Source organism: Dermacentor silvarum, chromosome 2, assembly GCF_013339745.2.
Source record: "Dermacentor silvarum isolate Dsil-2018 chromosome 2, BIME_Dsil_1.4, whole genome shotgun sequence".
In the NCBI taxonomy this organism is placed as follows: Eukaryota; Metazoa; Arthropoda; class Arachnida; order Ixodida; family Ixodidae; genus Dermacentor; species Dermacentor silvarum.
Genome location: NC_051155.1, coordinates 168,198,738 through 168,223,085, shown reverse-complemented (window position 1 = coordinate 168,223,085; position 24,348 = coordinate 168,198,738). Strand labels below are relative to the sequence as shown.

Genomic DNA, 24,348 nt, shown 5'->3' with positions numbered 1-24,348 from the left:
CCCTCTCCCTGCCCCTGCATGTTGAAGCTCCCTTCTTCCCGCCTTCATGGTCACCTGCTCTCGTCCTCTTTACAGGTCGCCATTTTGCGTTTAGTAGTTAGCGAATTGCATGCAGCGATAGCGATAGTGCATGGGGCGCTGGCAAACTAGAACTCGATCACAATGAGCTGCGCTCAACAGCTGGCCTTTCCAGCGCAGCAGAAAATGAACAGCATCGCCAAAGAGGGAGGGAACAGAGCCGCTGACCGAGGATATGACTTGAACAAGTCGTGTATCCGCAAATAGAGACTTTTTGTAAAGATATGAGCATTGTTGCATGCAGTTATTTCTGTGGGTTACATGTACAAATTTTTTTTTTTTTTTTCAGGCTGTTGTGATGCGGGTGCAGGTTATACATGGAAAAATACATTACTTGGCTTGTTGATGCTAACATATTTTTTAAATAAAAACTACAAATGAACACAAGGAATTATAGCAGTTTAACAATGCCACTGTTTCTGTATAACCCATCAGTAAATATATTATTTTTTCAAAGTCTTGTATCACTACACTTGTTGCTGGGCTAGTTTGGGCATATTTTTGCATGGTGTGAAAGACGCAAAACAAGTGAAGGCACATTGACCCATGAGTGGAGGCATACTACGTCAAAAAGCAATGAGACAATTGTATCAGTGATATGTTTGTTGCCCTGTGCAACCGTGAACATCAATTGTTTGATTTTATATCAGAATGAGCATGCATTTTAGAAATTTCATTTCATTTTTATTTGGTATGAATCCGGTGAGCAAATGAGTGTGCATAAACTAGCACTTAGTTTAATGAAGTAAACTGTTCACTCCAAATGAACTTAGTTGCAAGTGGTGTTCTCTTTCTCTTCAGTCATTTCTTCTTCGCACTGTGTCGTGTTTTTCGCAAGGTAACAAAATGAATTTCTTGTACTGCAAGAAGACAATTACTAACCCGGCCCAGCATCACCAACGTCCACAGATATCTTCTTCTCCTGTCCAACAGTGAGTGGGATGCGACCTTCGTCATCCATGAGGCTGTCCCAGCCACCAATGGCTCGCACTTTTTGTGGATCTGCTACTTTTGGATGGAATGGGCTTCCTGAAAGTAGGACAAAGGACAGCAATTGGTATGCTTCAAACCTCAGCAACTGAATCTCTCTCATTACAACAGCAACACTGAAATGTATCTGCACTTGTTTTCCCATTGTATATGACTGCTTTGCTCTGATGTGAAAACAACTTGAAGCTTTCACATACACCACAACAGTGTTGGTTATTTTAAGTTTCTTTGTGTTATTACCTTTATTTCCATTTCTTGTAATGCTAAGCTCAGCAGTACAGTAACATTATCATGGCTCTTATGAAAGAAAAGAAAGGCTGAGACATGAATGCAGTTGTGCTTACCAGGTATATCTTTGCCGTTCCAGCGGATGTGAACGTCGAACACTCCAACCTCAATAGGGAGGTAGGATACTACATAGATGCCCTCTTCCTCTTCTTCAATAGTCATCTCTGGCTCCGAGTCAGGCCCTGAAGAAAGAAAATATATATGTCACAGGCCCAAAATAAGTGCTTTGATTTGCTTAGTGTGCGTATCAAAAATACCAGGTGCCTGCAGATAGCACAGTCTAGTACAGTTGAATCTCTTTATAACAAAGCAGAGTCTGACACGAAAATACCATCATTATATTCAATATCAGTTATAAGCCTATATTCACTACACAATGATAGTGGTGGAAAAGCTTTACAGCGAAGCTGTTAGCCTCTAGTTGGTCGGGATTTTTCGTGTCTGCGTGCGCGACCTTTGCTCACACAAAAATGTGGGCCAATTACAGAGAACGTGCAAAAGCGGGAAGCGCACAGTGTGCTGCTTCTCCAAGAGGCATCACATGGCGTCATCAGGTGACATCATCACTTGACGATGACGTCACCACATGACATTATCAGACTATAGTATATTGTCACGTGACTATGCCGTTATCACATAATGTAACATCTGACGTGATGATGTCATCAGTCCACCTTTGGTGTGATGATCACGGTATGTCATCATGGGCCGTGCTTGGAGACAGTGCGAAAAAGTGTGAAATGTAGTGTACTGCTTCTCCAAGAGGCATCACATGACGTCATCAGGTGACATCATCACTTGAAGATGACATTATCGCGTGACGTCACGTTTTACGTGATGACGTCACCACATGACGTCATCAGGCGATTTTGCGATGTGACGATGTCGTTATCAATAACGTAACGTTTGATGTGATGATGTCATCACACAACCTTTGGTGTGATGACGTCATCACGCGACGTTTGAGGTGATGACATATTCACGTTTCGTCATCATGTCAAACGAGATGTCACCACTTGGTCGCATGGGTTTTGGTACCATTGGATGTTAACACCAGATTTTTTGCTTCATGGGCCATATAATGATTTCATAATTATACAGAATACCGCCTCAGCAGTTGTAGTGGCGGTTTTCCACAGCTTCGCTGGACATCCACTTTCGCAGGGCCGGGATGGCGAGTATTTTTAATATTTACTTCGTTATATCCGATAATTCATTATATCCATGTTCATTATAACGAGGTTTGACTGTAATCATTGAAGAATTGAAGTCTAATCACTTTAGTACATAACATGAGTGCACCTTCAGTAGAGTGTGCCATGCTTGGGTTTCAGGAGCAACAGTCACAATGTATGTCAATAACAATTAGACACGTAGGCAAGAGGCAGTTGTGAGCAGTAGCTTCCTTTGAAAACTAAAAAAAAAAAAAAACCTCTTTAGTAGGGGTGTGAGAATACTCAAATATCACCAAATAGAATAGTGAATGTTCAATAATTTGATTCATGAATCGAATACCTACCATTCTATTTTTCGAATATTCAATATATTCGCTGTAGAGACCCACGCTGTGCCACATGTCGTGGGTGCCACGGAGCTCCTCGTGCTCGATGCTGCCTAAGCGAGCATTTCACTTTGTTTGTTGGAGTGTCGAGCGTGCCGCGGATGGGCCAGCCAGGCTGATGCAGTAGCGGATTGTGTCACTACGAGCGCCTCGAAGTCAGCCCGATGCGTGGGTCATGCACACACAGCGATGTGTCGCATCGCACGAACTTGTCACGACCCTCCCGATTTAAGAATTGCTGCGCGGAGCAGTTTTCAAGTCGCATGATGCGCAGTCCGTGCTTTTGTCTGTCGCGCAGACTGGCATTACGATAGCCCACCTATCGTAAAGGTGGGAAAGCCCTGCTGTATTTTAGGGGAAAACCAGAAAACAAAATGTTCTATGCAATAAAAAATTGCCACAAAACGCAAGTTCACTATTAAACTGAGAACCTCATTTGTATTTAGTACAACTGAACGTCACTAATTCTAACTTTAGAGGGAAAAAAGCCCTTGATTCTATTCAACAGATACCCTGTTGATAAAAACAATCTTTTCCAGACCTTCATTTACTAGAACTGAGCTGTAATCAGTGCTGGCATACTAATTTGGAGTTCTAAAAGTAAAACATACTGTTTATCTTGATTTCTTTGTTCCTAAGTCACTGATATCTTGCCATGTGCAGCACCGTGTTTTCTTGCACAAAATTTGTAAGCATTAAATTTTAGAAAAATTTCCCGATAGTCAGTGTTCGATTCGAATCGACTAATCTACAACAGACTTTGACAAGCAGTTGTACAAGTGGTATTGTGACTAATCTACAACTGCTTGTCAAAGTCTGTTGTAGATTAGTCGATTCGAATCGAACACTGACTATCGGGAAAGATACACAATCACTGACTGTGATTGTGTATCTGTGCTCCCTTTCTTTCTCTCTCTCTACTTTCCTATCACTTTACCTCCCCGTTCCCTCTCTCCCCAGTGTAGGGTAGCAAACCAAATCCTCCCCTCTCGTTAACCTTCCTGCCTTTCCCCTTTCTTCTGTCTCCATCTCTCTCTCTCTCCCCAGCTTGTGGACATGTCCACTTCGTCTGCTGCTGAAGTTCTGATTGGCTGGGCAAGGGCATGTGTCATAAGGAGATAGGCGCCCCCTGCCACTCAGCACTTCAGCAGCAGACAAAATGGGCATGTCCACTAGATGGACACTTACAGAATACTTACCCTAGAGCTGCTTAGTATACCAGACCATTATACTATGTACACATTGAATTACACGGGGAAAGTATCGTTAAATTTTATCATAGTTATGAACTTATGATGCAATAAATATTTTATTACGTATTTATAACTTCTGAGGCACATACTTCTGCTCTTTTGGTGCAGCAAAGTAATTTATTCTCAAAGTTTTAAAGCATTTTTGCCCTGCACACACTATGATAGATTGCCTGGCAATTAAACAAGCACTAGTACAAATTTCACAATTTATTTTTAGCTGCACTCACGGACAAAAAATAGCAGTGCATGACAGTACAATGGAAGGACTAAGCAAAATGCATCACTGTAGCATGTGCTAGCCAAGCTTTATGATGGCATGCTCACTAACAACATCATGTAGTGTCAGTGAAGATATAGAATAGCATTTCCAAAGGGTTCGCTGTTAGCTATGACTACAACAATATGAGCAAAATTACAGATTCAACAGCATTTCAAGCACTATCTAATGCCTGCACAGTCTGTTGGCCCCTGAAATACTTTTTGTTCATGTTAGAAGTGACTTATAGGCTGCCTGATTAGCATTCTAACCAAATAATCTACAGCAATAGTTGACAAAAAACTTCTAAGGAGTGTGAGCAGAAAAGGATGATTTCTCATTAGCATTGCCGTCCTTGGTGAAGTAGTGTTCAGGCTTTAGCATTATCAAAGGAATAAAGTACTTTTCTTGCTCTGAAAGAGATTTACTACCTGTATTTATGCACGTGCATGTGTGTGTGGTTGATAGCATGCGTGCCTGTCTGGTTGTTATGGTACAGAATGAATTTCGAATTTCTGAGTGACAATTCCAGCACAAAAAGTGACAAGTCAGTCAGTCATGCTACAAAAAGACAATGTTCACTGCAGGACGAACGCCTCTCCCTGTGATCTCCTATCACTCCTGTCTTGCAGGAGTCATGAGGGAGGTAGTAGGATACTGACCGTCAATCCTAACATCAGGTCGTCCCCATATGCCACGGGCATCAATCTTGAAGGAAGCCATGGCGCCGCTCTGGGCAACTGTCAGACCGCTCCCTGTCACTTTCGGTGTTCCCCCATCTTGTGCAATGAATGTGATGGGGCTCCCTGCAGAATCAGGAGGCAGTGATCGGTTAATGCACTCCAATGGTGATGCAATTCATGCAGTCTATCTTAAATTGACTGATTGAGTAACGAGACTCTGGCTATGTAAGGTTTCTTTCTGTTCAAACAAATTTCTTGTAGATTAAAATGAGCTGTAATGGCTTGTTCTGTTCTTGCACACATGATGACACTGACACAGTTTTGTAAACATGCATGTACAGACATCGGTCATATCACCAAAGCTAAGCAGCATTGGGCTTGGCCAGTCATTTGGAGGGAGGGCACGTGGGAACACCAAGTAGTGATGGTTCCCCTTCTGCTGTGCAATAGTTCAACTGCCTACTCTGAGCGAGACATTTACAATGGCCATGGCTTGTAACCAACGTCACCAAAAGGATGTCTTGCGAGTCCAAGTTTAACGTGATGGTGGCTGCATATGTTCTGAAGCCTTGAGGTAAGGTTTGATGCTAACTTATTTCACATCACATTAATCATCTGAATTGTAGTGCATGCAAGGAAGAACTGATGAGAATTAACAGTGTTAATGTTTTCTACAGTCAGGTACTAAACTAGCTGCCAATGTCTCATGCAAGACATAGCAAATAAAAAACAATTCTAGCGCATCATGCGTTACTGCTTTGTCGCTACCACTAGCACCGTGGATGGTTTTCATTGTCATGCATGTATACTTTCTACATCAAAACATGCATGCGCAGGCAATGCCCGGCAAATCTAGCAGTAATGGTTGCAGAGTGGTAACAATACCGCAAGTTGTTTGAGAAAAACCTTCCTGCCAAGTTGTTCTTGCTCACCTGGTACTTCAATGCCACCATAGGTAATGGCAATGCGGTACTTTCCAGGAACAGTTGGGGTGAACTCAATCAGCTCACCGTCCCCGTCTGCTGTTCCTTTCACCTCAATGGGTAGGTGGCGGCCCAGGGGGCTGGTTACAGTAACATCAAGCTCGGAATAGCCAGCATCGCGGCGATTCACTGCCATAGAGTGAAAGCACAGATGGCGGTGAGCATTTGCTCAGATAGGAGTGGGCACACTGGGGAAATACTACAACTGCTGTGAGCAAATATTGTATTTTATATGCATAAGACAGCATGATTTAACAACACTGTAACGAACACACCAAAAGCACAACAGCTAAATAGACACAAAAGCACTGACTTCGAACTCATATTAACATGGTAGACATTTATGGACACAGTGTGCCGATTTCAAGGTTAATTTTTCACATGATGGGTAGGTACGGACACATATAAGCAGTGAAAAGTTAAGACTCATAAGTGCCTAATTCGTGTGCTTTTGTTTTCTTCATTTCTGTGATGTTCATCCCGATCAACACAAGAAAGGTTTGTTCCCATGCTTTTCAGTTTCCCAGATAAACTTCTTTATGAAGGAACCGTGAGTTTACTATACAGTGCAATAATTTCACTCGGAACACAGCAATGTACCTTTAGAACAATATCGTGCTGAAGAAAATGAGTGTAGGTTGTTATCTTAATAGTTTATTCACAGAAAAGCAACCTGGAGGCTAAAAATTGTCCAGTTTAACTCCTGCTTATAAAAGTGGATATAAGTAAGTGTCCATGAAGCTCCTTTGTGGATAACAACTCTAAATTAAGGAAACCTGAACTATGTACGTGATTAAAGATATAAACAAGTAAGACTTGCAAAAACATATAAACTGGTTGAATACTGACAGGCAAATGAGATCTTCTCATTCACAGCAAATGTGGTGCTGCGAACTTTCTGGAGAATCACTCGACTTGCATCGAATATCTGGCAAAGGAATGGTGAACCAGGGATGGGCCTTCCTTCGTACAGCACTTCAACCTTGTGACTTCCTGCACGAACAATGAGCATCATATCAGCTGTTAGGTTATATGCTCTGAACATGAGCTACTTGGTTTGTGTAAAGCTCAGGATCTACCAACAGCCACTTTTGGTCTGAAGAGCTCAGTGAGTTTTCGTGCACCTAGTTCTTATTTTACACATAAGCACATAAAGCCCTGAACCTGTAAACATACCAACCAGTATGCAAATGTCCTGTGCTTGAATAAAGGCTTGAGTGCAAACTTGTAAAGTTGCAAGTATTGCAGAATAAAAAATTGACAGTCACTTTAGCATACGCCAAAGGGGGTGAAGGCGAAAGCCTGCGTGCTCGAGACATTCATTAAACTACTTGACATTCTCATTCGAATGTGTTGTTACTTTTTATTACTTGTTTTCTCCCACCAAAGGTCGTGGGTTCGAGTACCTTAATTGATGCTACCTTAATTAACTTTGCCCTAATTAAAAACAAAGATTGTGGGTTCGACTCCAATCAAAGGTTGTGGGTTCAAGTGCCTTACCTAACTCTATATTAATTAACTGTGCTTTAATCAACTTCACCTTAACACCAAAGGTCGTGGGTGCAACTCCCACATAAGCTCAAGGGTTCGACTCCCACCGAAGGTCATGGGTTCAAGTGCCTGAATGAACTCTATCTTAATGAACCTTGCATTTAAAAAAATTTTTGTTTGGCATTATGAGCGGCATTGGAGCCAGCTGTGGAAGAAGACGACGACGATGAATGCGAGAGCAGTGGCAGGAGCGCGAGGGGCAGTATGCGAACCGCTGGCATGATGAGCGGCATTGAAGCCAGCTTTGAAAGAAGACGCCGAACGCGCGAGCAGTGGCACGAGCACATCTCTGTGCAAGGCGAGCTCACATGACTTTCTGTACCGCACGCCGAGCTTTCAAGGCCACCGTCTAATGAGGCATTTAAGGCTTTTGCCTTAAAAAGCAACACTTATGACTAATTCAACAACGTGGTTACTTTTCCTCACATTTCAAGCATGAGGGCGGTTAAGGTTTGTACTAAAATGCCAATACATATGCCTTAGAAGGGCATAAGCACAATACCTTGCAGGGTTTGGAAAGACAGTAGTCACTAATATTTTTTTTGTTCCTTTAACAATTTAAATGAACTGAGCAAATGTTTTCACAAAGTGGCTTAAAGAATGAATAAAAAGATCTGCATTATCCCTGTGTTAGCTTGCAGTAGTGAGACTTTATATCATGTTTTTGGCTCTTCTTGATGACCATAAACATTGAAACTCTGCATGTGCTTACATTATAATGTAATTATAACAATAAACACTGTACCTGCATACAACAGTTCTGCATTTCTGTATGTTCTGTTCTGTAAGTTCTGTATGGTGTGCATTTGACGGCCACTTACAAAACGAAACACTGTATTTGGTCACACAGCTGCCTCCCCATATCACATACGTTACTGCAAAAAGAAAAGGACAGCAGAAATAGTTGAAGCCCAAAAATTTGAAACTATAAAAGGTAATGATGAATTAATTACAGATAATGCATCACCTTGTTTTCTTTTTCTCTTTTTCACTTGATCCTGCTTGCTATGTATTCATTGACTTTATTGATATTTTATTCGTGAATATAAACTGATAGCCTTCATTTCAATGCATCCACACTGAAATACCTATGCATGTCTTATTACACCTATTATGGAGCACTAATCTACAAAATGCATGAACTTCATAAAGCCTTATGCAAACATCACATGTAAAAAAGCCTATAAGGGGAAAAAAATAAAAGAAAGGGCCCCCATGGAAAGCCTTAACTGCATGACTTACCCAAACACTGATGGCTGATCTGGTGATTATCGGATGACTACGACAAGGTAGACAACCGCGCAGTGATGACAGCCACAACAATAGCATAAAAACAGCAGCAGTGAAGACAATGACAACACAACAATACTATGATGACAGGACAATGATTGCAATGGAAGATGTAATTTCATGCCTAGGAGGAGCTCGTGGCATCTACAATTATTGTCCCGGGTTTCACTTTGTCATTACAAATGCAACATCGCTGCACCATTTTTCATTAGTGTAAAGTAAAGAGCCTATAAGTGTTAAAAAAGGGGGAAGGAAAATTACCAGCTGTGTTTGCATTCCATTCCACCAAAAGGCTGCCATCCTTTTGTTGGTAGCACTTGACTGGCAGGGGTGAGCCATTTGGAGCTTGAAAAGAGCAAGGGCATATGAAGGAGGATTTACCAAATGAAATGCTGCACAGAACAATCAAGCCTTGATTGCTTAAGCTGCTAAAGGCTATTAAAAAAAATTTGTACAGCTTGTATTGACAAATGCAGAAACAAATGTCAACAACTTGCAGCTGAGCATCATAAACAGATAAAGGTAAGCTAAATTTAGGCAAAGAGTATGAAAACATAGCCAGGCTATTATCCAAGGCTAATATAAGAGCACCAGTAATAGCTTTACACAGTGTTTCTGCAAGAAATGTGTTGTTCTTGTCGGGAAAATAACAGTAGTATCCTCTTTTTGTAACTAGCACATGCAGCAAGTGTCTGCATGAGAGATTCTGATACAGAGAATGAGCTTCTCAACAAAATTTCATGCAATGCTAGATAACTTTCCTAGATAAGCATGAGACAAAATTTGCACATTTGGTGCTAATTACATAAAAGCGTAGCTTTTGTGGAAAAAGTGCACCAACCAGATACGAGAATATCAAAGTCTTTGGCATCTCCATAGCCTCCAGTTTCAATGATGAAGGTAGAGGTTTTTCCCAGTTCACAAGCCTTGAGTCCTGCTCCGTGGGCTATGATAGCATGGCCAGGGTCCCTTACCTCCACAATCTGGGGGCAGCCTGTGTGGCAAGATGAAAACAGCTTTATGGCTAGTACTTAATTCATAAAATTACCATTTGTGTTACTAACAGGCATGCCTGAAGGAAGAAATAATAAAGTAACAGTCTTTACATTAAATCACATCTGACTTCACAAACCAGTCACATTTCTTAAGGGGTCCTGAACCACTTTTTATCGTAAGTCGAGTAATGCATTTGACGTTAAAATACACAACTTCAAAATACTTTGCAGCAAAAAGTGCATTCACCAGAAGCAGAGTTATTCAAAATCAAAGATTGCCTGTGATCCCCTTCACAGTCCTCCCAGTCCTTTCTTCAGTGCCTTACACTGCAAAGGCTACGGTGGAGCAGGGGTGGTGCCCGCAACGCTCCACCTACTGAATGTCACTGCGGTGCGTAGTTCAAATTTAGTTTTGAATGTTCACATAGATGCCACTATTTCCGATTTTGGTGCCTTTGACACGCCAAAGACAAACACAGTAGTCCTCAGCGGGCCGCTATGCGCTCTGCGAGTGGACTCGTCACGGCTGCCGCGAGGAGCCGTGACGTCTACGATATGTAGCAGACCGCAGCTCCACGCAACTGTAGTGCTTATGCATAGCGTTTGCTTTGTGCATGACAGGGCTCTAGGACTGGGCTGGAGTGTGCACTCACGCTTGTGTGCTCCAGTCTGGCCGTGACATGTGGTGCGGACCGACTTTGCCCTGCACCAGCTTGACCGACGGATAGTAGCCACATACAAATTGCACATTTTGTGCAAAAGCTCAATACGAGGCAAAGTCTGCCAAGGCATCCAGCCAGGAGCGACCAGGAGTGAGTGCACGCTGGCATCTTAATCAGCTATAATACTACAAACTTGTGCGTAATTGTTCTCTAATCCATGCAACTTTCTATCCTTTAATCTCAGTAACGAAAAAATTACTGGCGGCTACTCCACTGTACTGGAAACAATACGCACTAGGTTGGCTTCGCATAACGCCGTTCCTCTTTTTTAAATCGTGCTGCGTGATAGCTGGGACACCCTGTACAATTTATACATGACGACTCAAGTAAAACCTGTTATCCTCAATCCTCAAGTATCCTCAAGCGCATCAACGAACATATGGTGCATGCAGCTGTTAACAGTCCAAGCTCTTTCAGTTTGTTAGGTAGTGGACTTGACCAATTATCCCAGCCAGTTGCCTTACATTCTGAAATGGAAATCTTTAGGCTTCCATATAAACGTGGTGTTAGGTATACAGCAATTTTCCTGTGAAGCACTATTTTCAATTATTCACAGTACTGAATAGCATCTGACCTGGTGCTTGGTGGCCATTGTAGTACACGTCAATCTTGTGTGGCAGATCCGACTTTGGTGTGTAGGAGACCTTGAAGACCCCTGGACCAGCCTCCCGAATAGTGTTGCGAACCTCCCGACCTCCTGCCATAATCACCACGTTGAGTGCTCCATGACCAGCACGCGTCGTGTCGACTGTTTGAAAAGAGGTGAAAATGAAGGTGCACAATTTAACACACAATATCCTTACATGAGCTGACACCATGGATAGAACAACATGGCATCGCCAAAAGTTTAAAGAGCACTCATCACAAGCAATGGCGGTTATTAAATTAAATATATTGCACGTCATAACAATATTTATACCACCCGCCGCGATAACCCAGTGGCTATGGTGTTGCGCTGCTGAACTCAAGGTTGTAGGTTCAATCCCTTCAGCGGAGTCCGCATTTCGATGGGGGCGAAATGAAAAAACACATTAAAGAACTTCAGGTGATCAAAATTTATCTAGAGTTCTCCGTTATGGCATGCCTCATAATCAGATTGTGGTTCAGGCACGTAAAATCCAAGAATTTATTTTAATTAAAGAGAAATATCAATTTATCACGTGAATAGTCCCTCAATAAATGTTAATGAACTGATTTCTATTCATTTATTTTGAATCTACAACACCTTGCCATCTGCAATAATTGTTACATGATAGGGGAAGACCAGAGAGGCAGGTTATATGGCAGACCACATATGGTAATATAGAGCTTGGAAAGTGACAAATTAAATCACAAGGCTTTCAATTTACACAGTCTATAAAAGAACATTCGAGAAGAAAAATTAAAATACAAAAAGACAGTGCAAAAATATAAATACAAATGGCGATAGAATGACAAATGCCAGGAACAGCTGAGCATAAGTACAAGCACAGGAAGTGAAACAAAAATTTGACAGATGATATCGATCTGAATACTGCAGCATGTGTGTATATAGCATGTGTCCCACGTAACTTGAGCAAGAATTTTAAGATATGAGGGGTGGCCAAATATTCAAAATTTTGAATACGAATAGTTAGTGTATAGTAGTCGATTTGTATTTGTAAAGTAACTATTCAGTATTTTTGAATATTCAATACTAACCAAATATCTCGCAGCAGTCGACTTTTAAGTCTGGTTACTGTTTGTTCTCTGTCTGCTAAAAAAAAAAAGTATCTATGATTATCAGAAGTAAGACGATGACAAAAGTTTTCGGAGCAATGCAGAAGCAAATGAAAGCATTGTTTTAGGTTTCGCAGCAGAAGCCTAGATGACAACCTGTGATTTTTACTCGTAGGCAGTCATTTAGTGTTTTTTGCAGTCTAGTAAGTAGCAGTTATACCTTTTATGCTGCAACCAGTGATGTTTTTCTTGCAACAGACCCTCTTACATGTGTCTATAGCACACAAGTCATTCATCCATTCTTTTTTTTACACAACTTCAACTTTTTTTTTTGGCAACCATTTATTTAGCGTATTTAGAAAGCTAGTCATGTAGCAGCCATTCTTTTTTAAAGAGCTTACTTGCAAGCAGGCTCTAAAAGTGTTGAGAAGCTATTTGTGCATATTTCTGAAATGAAAATAAGTGATCTCCTGTTTAAAACTGATCCTTTATGCCTGATAATTAGCTGTCTGTCTTGCTCTAGTCAGTACAGGCATGGTATCTAATTGTACCGAAATAAATATTCCAGCTGTAAATATATGCATCTGCATTGGACTATTCAATATTCAATTTAATATTCGATACTTCCTATCTGTATTCGATCTGTATTTGAAAACATTGGTATGTATTTGCCAACATCTAAAGAATATACAAATGCCATGTAGCTGGACAGAACCAACGTAACTTTGTTTGCTGCTACTTGGAGCAAGTAAGACTATTTGTATTTTGCCTAATTACATAATTAGCTATTATCAATTAATCTACTTTTCAAATATTACACTCAATGCAAAATTGTCAATGAGAAAAGTGTAGACCATCCTGAAAAATTCCTGATCGAGCTTTCTGTTGCTCAATACGTGCAACGTAAATTGTTTTTGTTGTTTCCAAGCCTAACAGAAAGCCCTCAAAACTCGAAAAAGTGCTGCTCGACTAGTTGCGTGGCACTTCTTCGAGTTTTGAGGGCTTTCTTTATGAAGAACTAACAGGCCAAGTCCTTCGTGTAACTGAGATGCACTGCACAGCTGCCATACGAAAGACGTGAGAAGGTAGGTGCCATTATTAGCTACAAGCTACTGCTACTTACCTCTGAAAGTCTGAGACCGACCAACGATGCCATCTTCAATGTCAACAACCTTGACACGGCTTGGGTCAACCACTTCCACAACAAACGGCTTTCCCGAGATTGGAACACCATTGTGGAGCACTTCAATCCTGTAGAGACCTACATCACGTGTGTGATACTCTGCACGGAAGATGTTGTTCTCCAACTTCAGCACATTGGTTCGCACTTGGTGAGCCTCGGATGGACCTAGAACCAAACAAAGAAACAAATGTGTCTGACCTCACACAAAAAATAAAAAATAAATCCAGCGTAGACGAATGACGACCAAGCTAAATATTGATAATAAGCGACTATTTTTACAGGGTTGCAGTACAAACAATATTAAGATCATTAAAAATCATGCAATATACTTTCAACACCTACGTTCATAAATTACAGAAAGTTTGTAGTGCATTTAACAAATACAACACATGCTTTAGCAGCAACGTAAAGGAGAACGTATGCATAGTAAAATAAATAAAAAGGATGCCTCGATGACATAGAAAAACAATTTAATTTAGAACAGCATCTGCAACTCAATTCACAGAAGAATTCAATTTGCTTTAAGGCAAATCAGTAGTTTAAATTATCTTTTAACGCACTTCTGTGACAACTTTTATGACACTGTAGTAAATTCTACGTTCCTAAAAATTCAGCATTAGAAAGTCATTTTAATTTTTTACTTGCTCATTTTCCATTAGAACTGCACACTGCGGTAAATATTTGATGAGAGTGTAAATAAAGAACACAGGTTATTCAATTAAAATATATTCTGTTAACTTAGAATGGCTTGGACTATAAATGTGAGAGTGATCAGAAAAAAACTGAAATCCTACAGAGTTGCTTTCCAAGCTGGACAAAGTAGATATACAGGCACCTAACCATATTGATTGTAATATTGATACCAAAAATATTGATATAAAAGTAATGGCTATATTGCCTTCTTTCCTTATCTAATACTAAAACCCAACCAATTATGCAAGGTTGTTCCAGAAATGTTACAATAGCATTACTGCTTCACCTTAGACCTCAAAGGTATTGGAGTGTCAACTCTCCATTATTTGTGCATTGCACAAATAACATAGAGTCGACACTCCCGTACGGGTTCAACACAGAAGATTCGTCGCATTCCCTTCTCACATTAGCAGAACAAGAATTTGATGAACAGGAGAGAGGATAAGCGGGCCAGTTCGTACAGATTCATGGTTGATAGGAAGCGAAAACAAGCACAATGAAGAAGAACGAGACAAAATGAGCACAGACTGGAACTAAATTTTATTCACACAAGGAATAAATTTGTGAGAAAACATGAAGAGAGGAGTTTTTGCACGTATTTATTCCTTGTGTGAATGAAATTTAGTTCCAGTCTGCGCTCGTTGTGTCTCAAGATTCTTCTTCGTTAAGTGTGTTTGCACTTCCTATCAACCACGAATTTGATGAACATCAGCCTCACGTAAGTGAGGGTATGTTATCTACTAAACCGTGTAGAAAAACTTAGTTATGACCAATCATGAATGTTTTTTCCTTTAGCAAAAGTGCTTGGGGTTCATGCAGAGGCAAAGACTACGTGCTATCTCGTTGCTTGCACCCTTTATCTCTGCTCAATGACGGCTGTTTCAAGAATAAAATAAAACCTTTTTGAGTTGTAAGGTATCAAAGGAATCTGGGTGTACCCAATTTTGACTGATCCCAAAAGGTCCATAGTGAAAGCTGGCATATGAATAAATAAATTAGCATTACAGAAAAGAAACAATTCATGAGATGTTCCTTACCTGTGACCTTGATATCGATGTCCCCTCCAACACCATTTGTGTCAACCTCAAAGGAATTTGCAGAACCAACAAGTCCTTGCTTGAGACCATCCCCACGAGCAACTACAGCAGATGTGCTTGTCCTAGGAGCTGCCTTGGCTTCAACGGTTGCCTGACTATCCCTTATGTCTATCTTGAATGGATTGCCTGTAAGTGAAAGAAACAAGTCAACCTCCCTCGCAGCATTATGAAGTTTCAGCAAACGCATGAGACTAACATCATAGCTTGTAAAGTTGTGATCTGTCTGTCACAGAATGAGAGTCAAGATGAAAGAAGTCTGTGGTTTGCTGGATCCTTATGCCATTGGGAAAACAGTTACTTTCAATAGGCTAAATATCTTGCGCAGTGTCTTCTGGTCATTTGGCATCTTTTCTGCACTCGATAGGCTCATTTTTTTTTACAATGCATGTCTAGATGTGTTTATAAAATCAATAAGAAGACTTAGCAAAAGTACCAAGATACATGGGGTCACATCTGAGGAGCAAAAGCCTAATGACTGATAATGCTTCGAAAATCCTGTTTGGTGATGACACATAATTCTATAGCTATGATAATGCAAAGTTGATTTTATGCAAGAAGAAGCAGTAAAAACTGCAAAAGTATAGTCAGAGAAGCTAAGGCTGGTACAATATTTAAATGCGCATCTGTGCCACAGGGCAAGCTGCATGGAAAAACAAAGTGCGTCGTCAAGCAAAATTACTACAGTACTATACCACAATATCTGGTATATGTACTATTTATGTACTAGCGTACGTTGTGCTTTCAATACTTTGCTACTGCTTCAAAATTATTACGCATCCTAACACCAAAAGAGAGCACAGCACTTTGTAATTAGCAAAAGCAGCAATAAATTGTCATTTATGTAGAGGGCACTAAACACATGCACTTAAGCGGCTGGTGGTGGCACCCTTTGAATTTATGTACATATAGGTGTGGTGAAACCTACACCCCTTCAATTTGCACGCACCTGGGATGTCTTCTTCATTGAAGGTGATGTTGACATAGTGAGGCGTTTTTTCTGTGGGCACAAAGGTGACTTCGTATATTCCATGGCTCTTCATGGCAAACTCGGCACAGACTGAGGACTTCCGTGTTCGAACGACCAATTCCAGTGTGCCATTGCCGGCTTGTAATGCATCCACTGCAAGGTGAGAGGAACGCATCATTTACGTTTCTTATGGTTGACGTTGACAATGAAAGAGCATTGCTTTAAAATGCAGAGGCCACATTTTTGTCACAATTCTCTTCTTCCAATTCTAATCTTTCATCTTTGCCTTTCGTGTTCAGAGGTTAATTCCCAAATGATATGCATGGGCCCATTACGAAAGACAATAACAATGTACGTGAGGAAAATAAATAATAAAAATAAGTAAAATAGTAACAATAGGTAAAAATGAAAATAACTGTTGCAAAATGTGGCCACAGATTTGTTTATGAATATACCTTGGAATGTAACGGGCTTGTTGACAACTCCAGGGTTGAGCCCTGTGACACGAACTTTGCTGACATCATACACATTGCATGTGTAAGGACTCCCAGGGACTGGTGTTCCATCTAATATAACATTAACCTGGTTTGGACCTGAAACAAAAAAAAAGCATTAGCATATCTGCCTAAAGGCAATAAAGCGAAAGTTTATAGGTTCTCTCTCTCTCTTTTCTTTTAATCAGTGAAATCACCTTTTTTTGTATCTAAACTGAAGAATCCAGCTTTTTCGGATCAATTACTGTCACGACATAACTTTGCAGATGGACATCACTAAAGGTGATGCAAGTTTGAATAAAGATTTGAAGATAAAAAGAAGAGATACTTGCCAACTTCAGTTGGATGAAATTCTGCTTCAAATGTTGTAGTTGAAGTTCTCGTCACAGTTACCGGCACCTTTTTACCTGACGGACCTGCAAATGCCCAGAAAATTAGAACCGCATGTTTGACCATGCAACAACTGCATCAAATAAATGCACAACTTAGTTTTTACTTCTACATGTTTCTAAACAACACTGCCAAAATTATAAGCATGCCAGAGATGAAAATATTAACTGCAGACAATGCTTGAAACTGGGCTAGTTAGTGAAGTTTTGTCTTATTGTGCTAGTGTAAGGAAACACCGAAGCAACAAGACTGAATAGATGAGGCACTTCACCTGTTCAGTCTCATTTCTCCATGTTCGTCCCTGTCTTAGTGTTTCCTAATGCTAGCACAATGAAATGGTTTTAGCTGCTGTTTCTGTCAAATACCACATGTGTCGCATTCCACTTTTTCCCACTTTCAATTCCCTCAAAGTTTACCATTTGTTTCTGCATGTCATATTTGACTTTGACAAATTACAATCACATAATAAACTTTAGGATGTCCAACCATACTCGTTTGTATTATTAATTTGAGGCACAGGTAGTAGACGTAATGGCAAGAGACTCCCTCCTTACCCACAACTGTGACCTTGCAGTCAGTATTCTCAGAGCCCTTTGAGTCGATCGTAAACTTTGCAGGCCGTGCAATTGAGGACGTCCTTAGTGACGCTCCGCTCACCATCGACTGGTTGCTGTCGCTAACTTTAACGAAGAATGGGCTTCCTGAAAATGAAATGAGTAGAGCGACATGAACATTGTAGACACCAGTGGACAAATGAAAGTAGGTCCAAGCTGAAAGAGGTTTCAAAGTAAGCCTTCACTTAATCTCTCACGAAAGCATCTAAACCTGTGTACTACAATCGAATAAGTGTATTCCCGAGATACTGTTCCTCATGAGTAATGAGTAGCAGATAGTAAATAGTTTGCCAACGCAAACTACTTTCCTGTTCCAACAATTAGTTTTTAATAGTTAAAACAGAACTGTAATAAATTTTTCATGAGACCATGGAAAATCAAAATAGCAGCCAGGAAATGTGACAAAGCCGATTGTAATTAAAGAATATATATGAACTGAGCCAGAGCTATCAAGGACGTTGTAGATGGGAAAACATATAGATGAGCAACATATTAACGAGGTTCTAACATACATTCAAAATGCCACAAACTGGTTTCATTTCACAGCATGTAAAGCAGTGTTTCTCAACCTTTTCAGGCACATAATCCCTTTTAGTAGTACCAAACCTACCATGCCCCCACTGCAGCAGAGATAGCTGCCAAAAATGCTTGGTAATGTTATTTAACAAGGATTGATTTAATCATGTATTTGTAATCATGTAATCATGTAATCAGAATTATGTAGTTTAGTCCTTGAGACGTGGAATTTAAACATGATAGTATTTCTTTGGCTACCTCCCAGGCAAAACTTTGTCGTCTCCCACCAAGAAAGGAAGGAGCGCGAAGAGGGAAGTGGATATTTCAAGGCTATATGTCAAACGCTGGTCAGAGGCATTGACGTCAGTGATGATAGCGATAGTAAGACCCTCTATGACCCCCACAAAAACACTTATGAGCCATTTGAGGGTCATGACCTGCAGTTTAAGAAACACTGACGTAAGGAAAGTATTACTTTCCTATTTTCGCTTTCCCAGCTTTTCCAAAGAATGAGACATTCTGTGGGAAGTTTGATTGTGGTGATTTGAATATACTGCCTATTATCTTGATTAACATTATAGCTAAACAAGAGAATAGGCAGTATATTTAAAGTGATTTTATTACTCTCATTGGAAGCAGTGATTAAGTGAAGTAAAGTTAACATTAGTGAAAACAGCTTTTACTTGACCTTACCTGGCACAGGTTCCCCATTGAATTTGACACTGAGTGTGTGGGTCAGTGGTTCACTTGGCTTGAAGTTGACACGGAACTTGGCATTTCCTTCAGACTGGACATAGTTGGGCACATTGCGGCCACCGACTGAAACAATAATCTCCAAATTTCCAGCTCCAGCTTGGCTGGCATCAACTGCAAGAAGCATAGATGGCCAATAAACACAGTGACATGTCTTGCAAACAGGCCTGTCAGTTTTCTAAAAACACCACATCAGTGATTCCCAAGTTCTGGTCCACGGGCCAGCTCTAGAGGCACTAATTCAGATCAAATTGAATGGGTTGATGTTGAACAACGCTTGGGACATTTTCTGTCATTAACTGAACTTATCTTCAATACTCTCAATACTCTCTATGTTTCTATATGGCATGAATGTTCGTTTCCTGTTCATAGCAGGCTACAAGTGATACTCAGAGCATTTGTAAAAATGTTATTTTGGCAACTGTTATTGCGATTTATTAAAAATTTCCTTTACAATTCATATACAACATGTGGGTCAAGGCAGCCCGAGAAGTTGTGCAACACAAGTCAGAAACTTTGCCTCTTGTACTAATCAGATAAAGTAGCGTTCACTACTGAATAATGAACTTATCACAATTCATTGAGGCATTCATGTCATGCAAATTAACATGTTTTAGTTGTTACAGACCTATTTTGCCATTTGTTTGTCTGCCCATGTCTTTCCATAAATGTAATTAACCCACTCATGAGAGCCTTCATTAAGCTATGAGTGGATCAAGCGTGTAATGGCAGAAAGTTTAATAATTGCTGCCTTATGTAACTGATGTAAAACAATGATGCAACATAAGCAGTGGGAGACGATCACACCACCTACGAGAAATTCTCTGCCATTCAGCAAACAAAAACCTGCAGTAAACCTTGAATATATAAATGAGCCCACACATTGCATGTTGCATCAATAAGGGAGCCTGGTATAAATGGCCCTTCCAGCTATATCACAGGCAAAAAAGTTAGCAAAGAATTCCAACGGGAGCAGCACACTTGTAATGCAATGTCTATCCATACTGTGTGCTCGATCCAGCTTGCAGTGACGTATGTTATGCATGCTTGGAAAACCCCAAAAATAATGTAATGGGCATGATGAAAACTATTTGCTATAGAATTATGGATTATGGAGACTCACTTGTGAAGTAGACAGGTCGTCCAACGACGCCAGTTCCAATGTCAGCCACACGCACTTTAGAGGCATCATAGACCTTGCTCATGAAAGGGCTTCCCTGTAGTGAGTGGCCACCCAGTTCAAGGTCTATAGTGTGGTCCCCTAGGAAAAGTCACAGCAAAATGACAAATGAAAAACAACTGATACGTAAAAAAATATTAAGCAAGTTACCAGTGGCACGGGCACATACACATGCGTGCGCACGCGCACGCACATCACACACACACACACACACACACACATGCTACAATATGAACATCAATGAAAAATGCATTAATACAATAAATTTTACCAGAACTATGTAGTGTGTAGTTAACAAGCCAGATAACAATAAGGTCACAAATAGTTTTTGTTTAAGCACAGCCCTGTTAAGCTACTACAAGGTCACGAGATACTAACTCATGACCTTGTAATCAAAGGTCATGACTACAATGACTTTGACTACAATGACTGCAATGTAGTCAAAGGTCATGAGCTTCTAAATATTCTAACTGATGTGCACAGTAATGAGTACCGTAAAATAACTTTTTAATTAGTTATTTTACGGTACATCCTTCAATCTGCAAATTAAAGCCACTAAGTTCACAAGGCATATCCTACTTGGATCGAATTCTCAGGACTGAACTAGTTTCAAGATATTAATTTTCAAAGTGTCCGACGAAATGCATGGGCATGCCAGTTAACTTTTGGAGGAAAACACTGTTTTATGCATGGAAGCACAAAGTTAACTGAAACGCCCATGCATTTCGTCATTATGCTTTATATATATATATATATATATATATATATATATATATATATATATATATATAAAGCATGACGCGAATGTAGCAGCTAGTTTGTCAGCTACTGCATTTAGAAGGTTTTGCTAGTTTCAGTTTCAAGGAGGCGCCGGTGACGTATCAAAACAAAAACATCTCTTACTGCTCCAGTCAGTGGTCGAATAGAACGCAATCGTGCAGGAGGAGTCCAAATTATCGAACAATGTGCTGCAAGGCATTTGAAATTTCAGTGGTCCTTATTTTGGACATCTATAGGGCGAGTGGCGGTGCTGCAAAGCTGTCCTGGTCTGTACATGATATGTAGTAAAAATCTATCAAATTTTTGATAGAGTCTTTGCCACTGCTTTTTAAGGAGTGCTTTCTAGAGAAAAGACAGGTGTCTCAAAAATACGTTTCAGATCCTGCCCCTTTCCAAAAATTTGCATTAGAGCTAGCTTCTGTGGTTCTGTTTACAGAGAGTTATGAAAATTTTGGTTCCAATTCAGAAAAGATTTTTTTTTTTGCATCACCCTGATACAAAACCAACCAATTTAGATGTGGCTGCTACGCTTAGTGTCAATTCCGTTTAAGTGATTTTTGTTTGCAGAGATTCTATTGTGAGTGTGTGTGTTTGTAATGGCACATATGGAAGACAAGCATGTATGAAGATTTTGTACAAATGTTCTGATGGACTTTTGCCAGAATACAAGAAAAAGTTTGAATACATCAACTTAAAATATCTGTATGGTTCACACAGTACATTATCTATAGGCATGCGGTATCTTTTTTTTTTCTTTTTTTTCTGTTGACAAAGTTCGCACATAGCACATGCCAATAACGTGGCATTTTTTACACACACACATATAGCCACTCCCACACACACACATACACATTTCCTTGTATGGAAAAACTCACCAACTTCTGTTGGGGTATATTCAACACGATAACCGCTGTGATGATTTCCTGTCACATGAGTCTTCAATGCAACTTGGTTAGGACCTGTCAATAAGAAGAAAAAAAATGAAATAATTACAATAGAGGCTTTCAAAGTAAATAGTGCATGTACATCACCTGTTTTGTCAAACAAATAATCCATTCATTCAAGCTAGCAGCTTCACACATAAAATTCTCCAATTCACACTTTATGAACTAGGCCACAAAGCAAAGGAGCATGAGTAAAAAACAGCGACGTTAATAAGCGAGTTCACACGTATAAATATGCTAAATCAGATTTTATGATTCAAAATCTTTATTACTACTCTACAACAACAACAAAAAAAAAGGTGCAGGAAGCTAAAAGAACAATTTTCACATTAGGGAGTTTTAGTATATCGTAAAACATCAAATGCAAGGATTTAGCGTTAGCGTAGCGTGCTGCAAACTGCGCATGCGCAGAACATAAACGTAGCCAGAACTCTTACGTACGTACACTATTTCTTGTATATAGCGTTCAACGCTAACGCACGCAAGGGATTCCGTACGCAGGGTAAGATGGCGGCGCCTGTTGAAGCGAGAGCCGTCCACTTCGGATCTATCGAGTCGTCGGCCTGCACTGTTCGGCTCATTCGTTCTCCACTAATGCTCGTGTTTGCTTTAGATTTGTGTGATGATGCTTCGACAGCGGCGTACAGGTGACAAATGGACGTTGTTTTCGATATACATTCTCGATTAGCGGCGGAGTAGGCTTAACGAGAGGGTTTGTTCATGCTTGCTGCATCCGCCTCGAGATGGCGCCCAAGTGTATTTGCGTTTAAAGTCCCTATATAAGAAAAGTACCGCCATCCTTTGATAAGCGCCGCTTCTCTCTCTCCTGTATCTCCAATTGGACGATGATAGCGCGCGCTCTTCACTGCTTTATATTTTATTTTTTTCCGCCTCAGAGCCATGTTGAAAGTCCTCTGCACAGCTGCAGTCGCCGGCGGCGGCGCGTGCCCGGCCTGAAAGCTTCAACGTGGACTTTCTAGGTGCGCCATCGTCGACTTGGCTTTCGCAAGCAAAAAGTAAAGAAAAAAGCAAGCGCTTTAGGAGAGGAGCCGGCGGAGGAAAGAGTAGATGGCGGTACTTTTCTTATATAGGGACTTTATTTGCGTTTAAGGTCCCTGTATGTTCCAAAGGTAGCGCAAACTATTGTTCAAATAGAAAAGGAGAATTTCCTCCCCGCCTTGTACCCCTCTCCTGACTTCTTCGCCGTTTTCCGCTCTCCCATTGGACGAGGCTTGACACGTGACGAATAACTCGCGCGGCTTTTGTTATCGCGGGAAAACGGTGCCATTAGTGAGCGTAGAAACACCGGGACACATGTGCGCTGTGCGTGAGTGTAGGCTTTTTATGTTTTTGAAGACGCGCTCAGCTGCAGCATCATGCCAACTTGCTGAGCTGTTGGATGTTGGAATAGTATTGCCAAGGGGGGCAAGCTTCTTGCGGTTCCTCGTGGCAAACGAAACCTTAAACGGCGAGCGATATGGCTCCACCGTGTCGGAAGAAAGAAATTTGACTGCCACCGAGGGAGGTCATTACTGAGGGAGGTTCTGATCGCTGTTCTCACCCAGTTAGTGATGAACGCGGGAAGGTGGGTGCATTCGCGAGTTCAGCATCAGCCAACGACTGAGTAAAAAAAAAAGAAGTCCCGGTTTATGCTCTGCGGCGAACAAAAGGGCGCATTTTGGCAATATGAATACGAGCATGACTTCTCATAAAATGAGCATAATGGAAGAGTCGCCAGTTAAAGCGCAAAATGCAGAAAGCACACGCACACACGGGAACCAAGGCATATAACTGAGGGGGAAAGAAAAGCGCGCGAATGCATTTTGGAAAAAAAAATGTTGAGGGTATCTAGCACATAAATGGCTCCGCCGTGTTGTGTCTGCATAACTTAATGTAGCTCTTTGTTTTTGTAAATACGTCAGGTAAACAGAACACCATTCGATTACGAGAAACAATCAGCAGTAGTAAAGACTGCTTAGGATTGCGTTTACCTTGTTCTACCTTTCGTTTTCGTCAGTCTGAGCGATGCAGAGTCTACTGATAATTGAAGGCATTACATATCTTACGTAGATATCTTACGCACGAACAGCCTTGTGAAAATGCGCCCAGAACAGTCACGTTTCAAGCAAGCGCTTCAACGCGCCGCATGCGATACGAAATGAAGCGAGTGGTAGCGGCCGCACGCTCACTAATGGCGGCCTAGAGGGGCGAGGAGGAGGGCGAGGAGGAGTTGCTCTACAGGGATCTTATTTGCATTAGTGTTAGTGTTTTGCTCCGTTCCGCTATTCTAAAACACTACCTTGTACCGCGCAGTGCACCCTTTCTTTGTGTTAGCGTTGCGTCGCACGCTTACACTAACGTAAGCATTTTCCGCTATACTAAAACTCCC

The 24,348-nt window shown here is 40.8% G+C and overlaps 1 protein-coding gene across 3 annotated transcripts in view; it reads right to left on the bottom strand.

Annotated features, from left to right (window-relative positions):
• The window catches only part of LOC119442064 (filamin-A-like), a 172,035-nt gene that overhangs the window by 14,030 nt on the left and 133,657 nt on the right, over positions 1 to 24,348 (bottom strand). For all 3 annotated transcript variants that reach the window (XM_037706782.2, XM_049661858.1, XM_049661859.1), the window contains 17 exons: positions 21,891 to 21,974; positions 20,179 to 20,316; positions 18,996 to 19,169; positions 17,727 to 17,873; positions 17,115 to 17,198; positions 16,744 to 16,881; positions 16,268 to 16,441; positions 15,262 to 15,447; positions 13,472 to 13,696; positions 11,225 to 11,398; positions 9,775 to 9,927; positions 9,195 to 9,278; positions 6,942 to 7,085; positions 6,042 to 6,221; positions 5,089 to 5,232; positions 1,413 to 1,538; positions 961 to 1,107 (listed from right to left, as the gene is read on the bottom strand). In XM_037706782.2, the coding sequence (XP_037562710.1) occupies positions 961 to 1,107; positions 1,413 to 1,538; positions 5,089 to 5,232; positions 6,042 to 6,221; positions 6,942 to 7,085; positions 9,195 to 9,278; positions 9,775 to 9,927; positions 11,225 to 11,398; positions 13,472 to 13,696; positions 15,262 to 15,447; positions 16,268 to 16,441; positions 16,744 to 16,881; positions 17,115 to 17,198; positions 17,727 to 17,873; positions 18,996 to 19,169; positions 20,179 to 20,316; positions 21,891 to 21,974 (2,502 nt within the window). The remainder of the gene's footprint in view (positions 1 to 960; positions 1,108 to 1,412; positions 1,539 to 5,088; positions 5,233 to 6,041; positions 6,222 to 6,941; positions 7,086 to 9,194; positions 9,279 to 9,774; positions 9,928 to 11,224; positions 11,399 to 13,471; positions 13,697 to 15,261; positions 15,448 to 16,267; positions 16,442 to 16,743; positions 16,882 to 17,114; positions 17,199 to 17,726; positions 17,874 to 18,995; positions 19,170 to 20,178; positions 20,317 to 21,890; positions 21,975 to 24,348) is intronic.